The sequence below is a fragment of the Liolophura sinensis genome, chromosome 5, assembly GCF_032854445.1.
Source record: "Liolophura sinensis isolate JHLJ2023 chromosome 5, CUHK_Ljap_v2, whole genome shotgun sequence".
NCBI lineage: Eukaryota > Metazoa > Mollusca > Polyplacophora > Chitonida > Chitonidae > Liolophura > Liolophura sinensis.
In genome coordinates this window covers 13,423,047-13,435,773 of record NC_088299.1, presented here as the reverse complement: position 1 = coordinate 13,435,773, position 12,727 = coordinate 13,423,047, and the positions used below count along the sequence as shown (strand labels likewise).

The 12,727-nt window shown below is 40.0% G+C and overlaps 1 protein-coding gene across 1 annotated transcript; it reads left to right on the top strand.

Annotated features, from left to right (window-relative positions):
• The first annotated feature begins 4,393 nt into the window (after positions 1–4,393).
• On the top strand, positions 4,394–12,727 carry LOC135465477 (neuropeptide FF receptor 2-like). Its single transcript, XM_064742718.1, has 3 exons — positions 4,394–4,634; positions 9,140–9,663; positions 12,476–12,727. The coding sequence occupies exons 1-3, from the start codon at positions 4,394–4,396 to the stop codon at positions 12,725–12,727; spliced, it is 1,017 nt and encodes a 338-aa protein (XP_064598788.1).

Below are 12,727 nucleotides of genomic sequence, written 5' to 3'. Positions count from 1 at the left end.
CTGCGTGATGCAAGAATGGATTTTCTGTTATAACGTAATAATCTGCCACATTCAACACAATATCCTGTTAGCCTAGTAGAATCTTTATGTTGGAATAATAGAAAAATACACACAACACAGCTGTGCAGTTGAACAAAATGATTTTTAATGATTATCGAATTTTACAGAAATAAATGTAAAAGTTAACCCAAGTACAATGACAGAACATAAACGAAAAATAACTGTTCCCCCTACCTACAGGTCTCTCGCTCAGTCCGTACCCCCATCCCTTCGTCAACTCCTCTCAAAGCCCAATCTGGCGAACATGGCAACTTTCTTAGTGAGTGTCACAGGGGCTTCGGGATCTCCCAGGCCGAATACGCAAGTTTACGGAGATCCTGCAGATATTTGCTCCAATCAAGAGAAGCTGAGTGGAATTAACTCAACAGGACCGCTACCCCTGTCATAGGCTTTAAACTCACTTCATTCCCAAATTCATCAACGAAAGTAAGAATTTCGGAGAACATAATATCAGACCAAAATATGAGTGAGTGTAACCAGAAACAATATGTTCTGCCTTTAGCATTAAATCTGTCCGCAAAAGTGAAACAAAGGAGTGATTAGCTTGATCGAAATATACAACATAAAAAATCAGTATGGTCATCCGGCACACCAGCATCACTCCAGCATACATACTTTCTGTTAAAGTGAGCGAATGAGTGAGTGCTTGAGGTTTACCGTCTTGGAACGTTTCTATCTGAACATTTGCGATCAAAGGGCGACCTAATTCAACCGCCACTTCGTTGAATCTATATGGCTTTGTGCCAAAAATACCTAGCAAGTTTTCCCGACTTGTAGATACATGTCAGATAATCCAGGGCTACATATAGTCTATACCCAAGCGATCTTCACCAAACTCCTGTAGTTCCTTCGGTTCACTTTGATTCATTTGGGATGAAAAAAAACGATATCGACATTCAATACATGGTTAGTTAGTAGTACCGGTATAAAAATCTTACTGAGCCTTGATGGATTTTAATAAAGCTAATTCCTTCTTGATGTAAATGATGTATATCATATATAGGTTTGATCACACCTGTACACACATCCCCCTAGCCAATACAATGCCCATTCATGTATATGCTGGTCAGAAGACAATGTTATAGAATACCAAACAGTTGCTATAGTGACGGACAGACAGACAGCTTTCTAATTTAGTTTCCGCAATAAACTTTGTAGAATAATTTACCAGCAGTAAGCTTATACCGTGTTTGTGGCTTGTATGTCTGGTAAGGTATTTTTCTGGTCGCACCGTCCGAAATGACAAGCGAATCCGTTCGAAACAAAGGACGTTCCATTAGCTACACTAATAAAAATATTCTGTTAGTCTGATGCAATCTTTATGTTGAGTTGATAGAAGATGTGTGTTATATTTAAAACTTAAGGTCGTATTTCACCGGTTTCGTGTGACTGTTTCCCAGCTATCACTCTGTCGTCGCTGCTCTGATTTTACTCTCTAAGCTGTATGTCTTTAATTATGTCATAGGCGTGTCGCTGCTTTGATTTTACTCTCTAAACTGTATATCTTTAATTATGTCATAGGCGTGTCGCTGCTCTGATTTTACTCTCTAAGCTGTATGTCTTTAATTATGTCCAAGGCGTGTCGCTGCTTTGATTTTACTCGCTAAGCTTTACGTCTTTAATTATGTTATAGGCGTGTCGCTAATAGAGAGCGTGTAATTTGCCACTTTTTAACCATATATATGTGTACACAAACAGTTAGAAGACAACCCTGTGACTGAGGTAAATTGACAAGAGGTTGTATAGATGTCGAAACCCACAATCCGCACAACACTGTATACTGAACATGGCATAAATTTAAACACAACCATCGTATAAGTGAAAAATTTGTGACTATGGTATTCCATAATTTATTATAGTAGTATTATACTATACTCTGGAATTAAACAACATTCAAGTAAATAAATAAATAAAAAGTCACGTTCACATAACGCCACGGTTTCATTTGTCTATCAACTGGCTGAAATCTACTTGTCCAAAAAAAAAAATATATATATACGACAAACATTTTTTCACATGCCGAGTTCGAACGGTGGGATTTATCGAATTGTACCAATTGCACAAGTTTGCACATGTGTACAGGGAACATTTAGTTTTCAGCGGCGATAACTCTACAAATAAATGACATTTGGACATTCGCTCAGACGTATACATATACTTCAAAATAACTGTCCATGCATCTAGTATTCTTGAGTACGGTGTAAAACGCCTGTCAAATAAATAAATCTATACCTTTCTTCAGCTTGATTCATTATTCTCCTTACATGTTATCGAACCAAAGGAACTCTTGAAACCAAATGCCCCATACGCATGTGCAGGCCACAAAAACTCGTCGGAATCAAAGCGTGTAGGCCTATGTTGCGTTTTCGCGTCTAGTTTTGCATGTTGTAGTCCCAATTAAAATTCCGGAAGGAATCTCTTTGTTATTGTGTTTGGTTTACATTTCTATTTTCAGCTGTTTATGCTGTGTAAGCTGTGAAAACATCGATGTTAGCGTATACTGCATGACAGTATACGCAGGCATATTCAACAACCATGATAACATTGTCAAGGGCGTAGATGACGTGGTTTGTATAGCGTTAGTACGAAACCTTATGTATAGATTCGATTTAATCATCCTCTTCCAATACGAGACATACATGAGACAGGAACTATGTGTGAAACACGTATGTGATCAGGGAATCTAATTGATAAAATGTTCCAGGCACTATTGACTTCCACGTAAGGTTTGTTTATTTTCCCATTTTACTTGGGATTAAAACTAGTTTTCCATTTTTACCTAATGGCCTGGGAAAACATTAGCGAGATAGTTCGGAGTACAGCGAAATCGACGGAAAGCTTGTACACACTTGTACGTATCGCTTGCTTATGGGGTTTTTGTTCAGATTCTATGGCTATAATTCAGATAAGAAGGGGATTTTGTCGGCTCTTTGTGGAAATCAATATAACGCTCATGTAGTTACAAAAACACACAAAACAGTGGCGATTTGTTCGACTGATTGCATGGAAAAAATGTCTCTTCTACATCTTATCCGCTCAGCCTGCATCGAGTCCCGCGCTACAACAGCTTTGTCAGCTCGTCGGTGATTAGCCAGCTTCACAGCCATTCCCTCTGCTGTAAGCCAGTGGCACGACATCTCACATAGTGTGTTGATGACTGAGCTTCCCGCTGCGATGGCTTGAGGGCACGCCTTTCTAAACCTTTGCTTTCTAAAGAACTGAACACACGAACGGCATCGCCTGATAATTCCCAGACTGTTTCACTGATAATCTTACTGAATTCTCTTAAATGTTATCCAGTGTTTTCTGGGAACATAAATCCGGAATGACGAACGCCTGTTACGAAGACTAAAGGAAAGTCAGTGAAGAATTGAAATGAGGAATAAATAATTCGTAAAAGCGGTTGGGAAATTATGCGGCTGAGTTTGCGAATTACTCCTGCTTTGTGGATGAGATAACTTACAGACAGATGGACGAGTTTCAAACAGTACTTGAAGAAACACATGGAGAATGGCGGGATTCGGTGAGTTTTTGAAAGAAGATGCAAAGGAATGAGTGAATTTGTGACATAGAAATGATATAGATGGGATGAGAATTACGACTTTAAATGACTGAGAAAAATACAAAGATCCCACCACTTTTGATTAACGGATGATCAAGTAACACACGAATGAAGGACTGAAACCTGGGTTAGAAAGCTAACTGACAGAAGTTCACATTACCAAGAGCGAATCAAAAAAATCACGTGAAACTGTCGGACGTTGTTGTGGATTAGCAAGCATTATATTGAGCACAGACTAATTGATCAGCGACTTGAGGATTTCAGTACCAAATTGGGATAGCTCATTATCACATCAGAAATGAATTCCACAATCACTTTGCTACTGACGAATTGCCATCAGACTTTGGACAAGTGATAAGTTATCGTCAGTGCACCGACAAATGCAGAAGTTATTGTTGTAAGAAACTTGATTAAGGTATACACCTGAAATTAGAACAAATCCGACATTTATGCAAGTGAGAAAGTGTGCATCATCATCAGTTAATGTTACAGAATTTCTGTGAGCCATCATGCCTGATCTAGACAAATCGTTAGTCGATGGCCGACAACGCGACAGCCAACTACCGCCAACACTATGACCGACAAACCAAGAACCGATAACTCGGAGGCCGAAAACCGACAAACCAAGATCCAGCAAGCTACTACCCTATAGCGGACAACCGACAAACCAAGGGCTGACAACTGATAATGCGATAGCCGACTTCCGCCAAAACGATAACCGAATACCGCCAAACCGATAGCAGACAAACCAGGTAGAAGAACGTCAGAAAGATGACATCCTCTAGTGGCACGGACATAGATGCTGGCTTGGCGGCTATGGTGATTTGTATCTGTGTCCTTGGTGTGATTTTGAACCTGCTTGTCATTCTGGTCGTGGCGCTGAATCGCAACATGAGGGCCAGCACGGACCTATTCGTGGTGAATTTGTCCATTAGCGATATTCTGTTAGCTGGACTGGCCTTACCTCTCAAGATCAACACAGCTCTCTACGCTGATGGTGACTTCCACGGGGGTAAGTATACATGTCTTCATAAATACAAAGAAATTACGAAACTGTTGTATCTGTACCATTAAAGTGTTACTTCAGTCCTAAGAGAAGCTACGCGGAAATATTAAAATGATACGAGGGATACCCTAGGGAACAGAGCTAACACCAGGGTTCAAAAAGGTTTACGACGAATAACACTATTTAACACTATAAGTGAAGAATCCTGAAAAACAAAATCTTCGGCAAATTTTCCTGATGTGACGTGATAATGTTCCTTATGTGACGATGAGTCAAGTAGATGTGACGTCGAGTAAGGCAGTTATGCTGGAATGATGTCATGTGCGTTTGAAAGTGTGAAAGTGTTCTTGCATGACCTCAAACCAGGCAAAACTGGAAACGACAGAAAGCTTTTGTTTCCGTACTATCCTCCGAAACTAGTGACAGCGCTTCTAATACATTGCTATTTTCCTAATGATTTAGGAAAGCAATTTGGTCTATCTCAATACTTATCATTTAACCCTCCTTTTAAGAATTTCAGGTCTTCACACTGTAGCAGCTCTTTAACAAATGACCAAGCATTCCTTCATCTAAAAAAATATTCCTGTAACCACAGTATAAAATTCCTATATCCGTGCACACCCAATATCCTGGTATCTACACCATGAACTAATCCCTCAAATCATTTTATCCACACCATGATCTACACTAATTCATCAACCTTTTCAATCGCCTCTGCAACCAATATTTCGAAATATTCCTAGAGAAATATGCTGTCTGGAGAAATAGTTTGCACAGTTTAATATAGTTTGTATCTTTAATGTTTATAATAAACAAATCGATCTATAGCATCATTTTCATAATAATTGTATGCACAAAGTCCAATGGAAAAGGCCGAATATTTACAGTTGTTACCTAAAATTTCTGTGTCCTTGCGCATAAACTGGGCTCTTCCTCTGCATGTACATGGCTTACCGTCACTTGTAGTTTCATGTGGATAGGTTCATAATATTTAAATTTTCTTGATAATGAAAGAATGAAATAAACAATGGGATAAACAAGGATGACAATGTCCCCACCCCCCTGGAGCGGTAACAAGGAAACTGGATTTTAAATCCTTGAGACCCAAACAATATTTTCTATAAATAAATCGAAATGGGACTCGTGAACAGATCCAGAGCTTATACAAATACAACTACCATGTACATCAAAGAGTACAACTGGAAATAATACAACAAAAGGGTACTACAAATTTGTGTACCACGGACAGTCTTTAGTTGGGTGGGGAGGTGGGGTGAGTGAGTTGGGAGGTGGATAGCACGCAAATCAGCATAATATCGTATAGCCCTTACATGACAAACATTCATTTTTTCCAAAATAGATTTTTCAACAAACAGTTTTTGTCGCCATATAACAGTGGGAAGTATAAGCCTATGATTGTTTTCCTTTTCCAACAAATAACGATGGTAATTCGGCCCCATTTTGAAACATACTACATCCTCCCTTTGACAGCTTGATATATTACTCTGAGCTCAATTCTTGGCATGCTCTACTCCTTTCTCCTTTCCGTAGAGTACACGCTATCTTATGTAGTATATAGCGTATAGCGAAGTGAAATTCTCACTTGCTCCAGCTTGAGAGGAATAATCAATTAAAAAACTTATCTTTATTTCACATCCCTTTGACTACAACTCCACAGAGGAAATCAAAATTTGATGTAATCATCATGGATGAAGAATGGATTGTCAAATGTGGGAATTATTTTTATTGGGCAGTAATTCAGCGTCACTTTCATTTCATTTCATTTTTTATCCACCATAAACCTTAAATTAAATACATAAGTTTACATGAGTGATACATTAGGCGAGAATAAAGCTCACAAGAACTTGTTCTGTCTCATGAAAAGCAGAATGTTATATAACAGAGTGTATACATAGATTAATGGTAATGATGTTACAGTGTGACATATATAAGCATACGTGGTAATGAACAAATGTTCGTTATCAGGAAGCATAAAAGATGTTGGAAACTTTAAGGAGGGAACTTTTTTTGTCACTAACCCACATAAGCAATCAAAATGCGTCTTAATCAAATTACTCAAGGAGGTATAGTTTAAGCTTTGATTTAAAAAGAGATGTGGAATGTATACTACGAAGAGTTGTTCTGATTGATCCAAAAGACAGTCGGGAGACCCAGGATCAAACCTTGGTCGGGGCATACCAAAGACTTTAAAAATGGTACTGCCCGCTGCCTCGCTTGGGGCTCAGCACTGAGAGGTTAGAGCAAGGAAACTGGACACAGTATTTGTACACACACCTAAGGACACATCGTCGTCATATGACTGAAAAGTCCAACGTTAAACTCCAAACATTCATTCATTCATTCATTCATTCATTCATTCATTCATTCAATAAGGGACAACCAAATAATGTAAGATGTCTTAATTCGAATCACTCAAGTGATGTATTACAACGTTGTTCACAAAAAGTTGTCTAATGGTCGTAGTTTTCTCCCGGGCTCCGCATGCCCGGTTTCCTCCCTCACAATTCTGCCCGCCGTCGTATAAGTGAAATATTCTCGTATAGGGCGCAAAACACCAATCAAACAAGTAAATGGAATATTGTATAGAATATAGAAAAAAATATGAAATTGGGAAATTCTAGACACCAGCGATAGTTAAAGATCGGACAAAAAAATATTTGGATTTTTTGGATTTTCAATTTTATTTTTATTGCATTTTTGCATGTTTATTTGCATTAGTGTTAAATTAAAAAAACATTAATGTTTAGTGGCGTACTCAAGAAGAGTTGGTGGAGGGAACCGTGTAAGAGAAATTCTTAAGTACGGCCTTAAACAACAGTGATGAGCAATCAATCACCTACAACTTGATACTCATGATACCAGTTGGTAAGCTTAGTACTCTGTTATGTCTTGTTTGCTCTACAAGTCAACCTCAAAACTTCTATATGGACCTCGCCTCTTTAGCTGTATCTGACTGTCTCTGCAGAGAAACGAGAAAGTGTGCCTGTAGTCAAGAGTGTTAAACTACACCTGCGCGTTTCGATCTGTGATGGTCGTCATACTTTCTGCACTTAATCACACAATAAGTACAAAAATCTAGTCTAATCGGGACGCAATAGTTTTCCCCTTGCATGAGAAAGCTTAGGTCGTGGGTGAAGGAAACCCGGAGTAAACCGCGGCGCTTTACTATTTTTCTACAGACTTACCAATATATACAGTAAAGTTAAGCCAGCGAGAGTTGGAGTCGAGCTGCACCCTCCAGAATTTGTTAGGGGTTTACGATGATAGCAAAAATGAGTAAGAGAGCCCTTTATAATTGTCCGGCCGATGATTAGGCGTGATTAGCAGGTGTATTGATCGATACTATTCCTTGTTTGTGTGGTCTGTAGCTCTGTCGTGAGTGATTATTAAGCTTCCTGTATCTATTGAAACATCGACTCAACGGTGTGGAAAGTTTGTCCGGACAGCCCTTCGTCGATAACAGATCGACCACATCAGCAAAGCTGACTTCAAACAAACTAACGCTTTACAAGATGAACGTTGGTACCACACATACATCAGCTCTCTACATCAAACGTCTATTAAGATGGTCATTAAGACTGTCTTAAATTGTCTTGGTGGCCTTCTGTAATTACCTGCACATATTTTCCTAAAGATCGATGCGAATCCTCATGGTCTAGACGTCTTTGAAAAGTGATTTTTCTGTCTTTTTGTTCATGTTCGTTATTTTTCTCCATTTATAGATCAGCTATTATAGATCAGCTGTACCATGAATGAATGTAACATAGAAAGACGTACAGCACTGAGTAAAACCAGTGTGATAGTAGGAGAATAGTCACGCAAATGGCGAATGGTCAATTTACCTCAGTCAGGGTTTCATTCTAAATGTTCATATGAACGTTTCAATGGTAGCAAATTAGTATGGTATCACTCTGGTTTAGTATGCAGTCATTTTAATTGTAACATATAAGGCGTGACTGGTCTAGAATTACTCGAAATGATGTGATGTCATCACGTTTAGGCCTATTGTAAGAGCACATTAAAACAATGCAAAGGCACCGGGATACTTAGTTCACCAGTAGAATCTCGATTTATGCGAGAATACAATAAAGCCTATGACATATTTTATTTGAAATACAATTTGGGTTCATTTTATATCATCTCTCACCTTTACAAATACCAACTGCATCTCATGTAACTCGAAGTTGCGTTCGTATATGTACACAATATGGACAATTAAAGGACTCTCTTATTCATTTACCTAAAACGTTGCTATCACTATAACCATTTTCCCACATGCCAAATTCGAACATAGTGATTATGTATGTAACGCTTGTCACATGACTAGATTCTTGTACTTATAGTGTGATTAAGTGCAGAAAGGATGACGACCATCACAGATCGAAACGGGCATGTGTAGTATAACACTCTTGACTACACGATTAGAATCATTTCTAATCAATGATTTATTCAGTCAGTCATTCAGCCATGTTTCTTTTCTACTCCCATAGGTGACGTGGGCTGTAAGCTGATTCAGTTCGTTCCACAGTTCAGTATTATGTGTTCCATATCTACAATGGTGGCCATTTCGTTTGATAGGCTATTCGCCATCACCGAACAGAAGTACATGCGCCTTCGAGTAACAGCTGTCCTGATTGCCCTGATATGGGTTATCGCCCTTGCTACTTCAGCGCCGCAGTTGTACGAGTACTCCGTCAGTCTCGAGGTGGAAGAGTACGATAACGATACTCACGTCTCGTGTGGGTCACATGACATCCCGGAGAACTTTGAAACTGTGTACGCGTGCATAGTTCTGGTAGTCTCGTACGTTTTGCCTCTGATGCTCATCGCTGGAAACTACGGTCGACTGGTGGTGTTTCTGTATAAGAGAAGCGTTGTAACGACTGGCACTAGGCTCGGACAAGGAGGAAATCATGTGATGAGGAGTAAAATCAAAGTCTTGAAATTGTTGATCTGTCTGACAGTTATCTTCATCATTCTGTGGATGCCATACTTTGTTCTCTTCACAATCGAGGTAAGATATGAAAATCGTATTCAGGCATAGTTCCAGACGTAAGCTCAGTTCCATTTGAAGTGTGTTTGTGACAATGGCGGGTGGTCCATAAACAGGCTCAAATTTGGAATAGGTGCCTTATTGCCGTAGAGAATCGATGTATCCTCGGAGATTTCGTTAAGTGAATCGCTATGTTAAAAGATAGGATGTTGAAATTTTGATCGGTCAGTACATATACAGCGCGACAGGTGGACAGAGAGAGACAGCCAGAGAGAGCTATAGAGCGACAGACAAATTTAGAGACACACAGACACATAGAGAAACAAAGGGACAAATAGAGAGAACGACGGATGATAGAGGAAGACAGAACAACTAACTCAAAGGACAACAGACAAACAGAACGACAGACAGAGCGACAAGCAGTCAGAAACAACTGACAGAGAGGCAAGCAGAGAGAACAACAGACTGACAGGGCAACCGACCGGGTGACAAACAGATAGAGCAACGGACAGACAAAACAGCAGACAGACAGAGCACAAACGCGCAGATAGACAGACAGGCTGATAGGCAAACTAACAGATACAGACAGACAGAGCGACAAACAGATGGACAGAGTGACAGACAGAGTGGCAGGCAGGCAGAGTAGTAGGCAGAAAGACAAAGCCACAAACAGTGGCAGACAGGCAGAGAGCCAGACAAAGCCACAAACATGCGAACAGACAGAGAGACAAATGTGACAGACAAATAAAGTGACGGAAAGAGATACAGACAGACGGACAGAGTGACAGACAGATATTAGTAATAGAGTTGCTTGTCTCAGCTGTTTACAAACCCAAATTTTTAGCCCATCCTCAGCCATAACCGAAAATTGGATTATGGTAACTCGATATTTAAAGCGATATATCTCGAACCAATTTAATGTTGGATTTAAGACAGAAGGATTGATTGATTGACTGATTGATTAATTGGTTTGAAGACCTCGTTTTCCATTTTTTTTTCAACTGATATGACGGCGGTCAGGTTTACGGGTGAAGAAAAACCAGGCCTACACCGAGTGCTAGATTCGAACACGCAACTTCGATGGTTCATAAATGGTCAGGTTGAATGGTATTAATACAAAAAAATTATGGCATATGAAGAGTAAATCGAGAAAAGTTCAGGACAGTGCGAGAGCTGGCAAATGGTCACACGTAACCAGTCGAAGTGAGTTTACCTCATATAGAATTTTATGCTTATCATAAATACGGATTTCAGAGAAAACAAGTCATACCAAAGACTTTAAAAATGGTACTTTTTGCTGCCTCGCTTCGCGCTCAGCACTGAGAGGTCAGGACAAGAAAACGGGAGAGGTTGGCCCGGTGTCAGTAAATGTGACTAGGTGGTGTGTCATGTCTGGTGCCGTCGGCATGATACCTCAGTGGTGGCAGCATTTGGCGGCATAGGCCCTGCCACAGAGAAACAATATATGTAAAAGACCCGCTGTCTGCTTGTCGTCATATGACTGAAAAATTGTTAGGTACGACTTAAGAACTCAAGTATAAAACATACAAAAAAGTAATGCAATACAAAGTGAAATATTTACGTGTATCTCAGGCTCGAATCCCGGACACGCTATACTTTAACTGTGGCTTTAAGTTGAATGGTTTGTCGGGTATTTAGTGAAGGGCGGTGGTTGGCTACGAGTTTCATCCACCTGTAAACCCTTATTTTTGACGAAAAATTCCCGAGTGCTACTTTAATCACCTTTCAAATAAACTTAAGGTTATGTGGATGTATGATTCTATTGTATTTTGTAAGAATTTTCAGCATTATACGCTACTCAGAGGGTTAAAACGGTTGCTCGCCGCAACTATCACGCCCTGACCTGATGATGATGCCGTATTCTGTTACTTGTGTGCATTTGCCAATTATTGCACTCTCGGTACTGCTCTGATTATACTTACTGCGCTGTCGTCTTTTATATTGATTTGATTTTATATAAATTGTTGTTTAAACCATACCCAAGAATCATTCACTTATGCCCACTGCGATCAGAATTTTTGGTGGCCTAAACGGAGTGAACCGGATTAAATCACCAACTTTTTGTCAAGTTTCTTTCATGGGAACTTTCTCACACGTGACGTACACGTATGCCCAGGCACAATATATTCTTCAACAAACGCTGGGCTGCGCAAACGGTCACTCAGCCGCTTTTTTGTTACCAAGGCGAAGCAAGCAAAGAGGGGATTCAGCAAATCCTCATCACCAGAGACTGGGTTTGAACCCGCACCCATACCAAGGATTGAACAGCTAACGCTTTTAACCACTAGACCACGACCCTCTCCAGCTCCTGACCAATGAGGTATCTTGTTCGATGGTATGGCCGCGGCTTTAACTCAGGAGATCTGTCAGGTATCTGTTGAAGGGGCGGTAGTATACTGCTGACACTCAGTTTTCCCCTCCAAGGAACCTATAAACCTAACGGGCATCATTTTAAACGAAAAACACTTGAATACTGCGTTTACAATTTCAGCTAAATATAAAAAAGTATTTACATGTACAGGTATACTTGTAAGGTTTTGTGAATATTATAATTGTGTTGTCTTTTCTTAGAACAGTCCGCATTTTTAGGGCTCTCACACAGTTAAAGCGCTGAGCTGTCAGAGCCTTGACTTATAAGGTTGCGTGTTCGAATCCACCTCTCGCTGTTTCGGCTCCAGTTTTTTGTCAGGAGATTTGTCAAGTAGCTGATGGAGCACGGCGGTTTCCTCCGCTCATAAACCTGACCCCCATATTATAGATTTAAATTCTTAAGTAAATCAGTAAATCAGTCTTCATGTTTGTGTGTGTACAGGAAATAACTGACACGGATAATAGCTCAGAGTCGGCATCCGCTGCTCACACAGTCAAACATTTGATGATTGCCGTCAGTACCATCACCAACCCCATTCTCTACGCGACATTCAACAAGACATTTCGGCTAGGACTGCGCAGACTCGTACCTTGCTGTAAACAGGGCCTTGTTGGGGACGTTGGGGAAGTTGGGTGCGGGGAAGCCGGAAGGAACTTTGTCGGAGACAAGACTGTGTCCACTACAGCTGTATAG

Coding starts and splice junctions, on each gene's coding strand:
- LOC135465477 (XM_064742718.1), top strand. CDS start 4,394: ATGACATCCTCTAGTGGCACGGACATAGATGCTGGCTTGGCGGCTATG. Junction 4,635..9,139: donor TGATGGTGACTTCCACGGGG/GTAAGTATACAT, acceptor CTACTCCCATAG/GTGACGTGGGCTGTAAGCTG. Junction 9,664..12,475: donor TTGTTCTCTTCACAATCGAG/GTAAGATATGAA, acceptor GTGTGTGTACAG/GAAATAACTGACACGGATAA.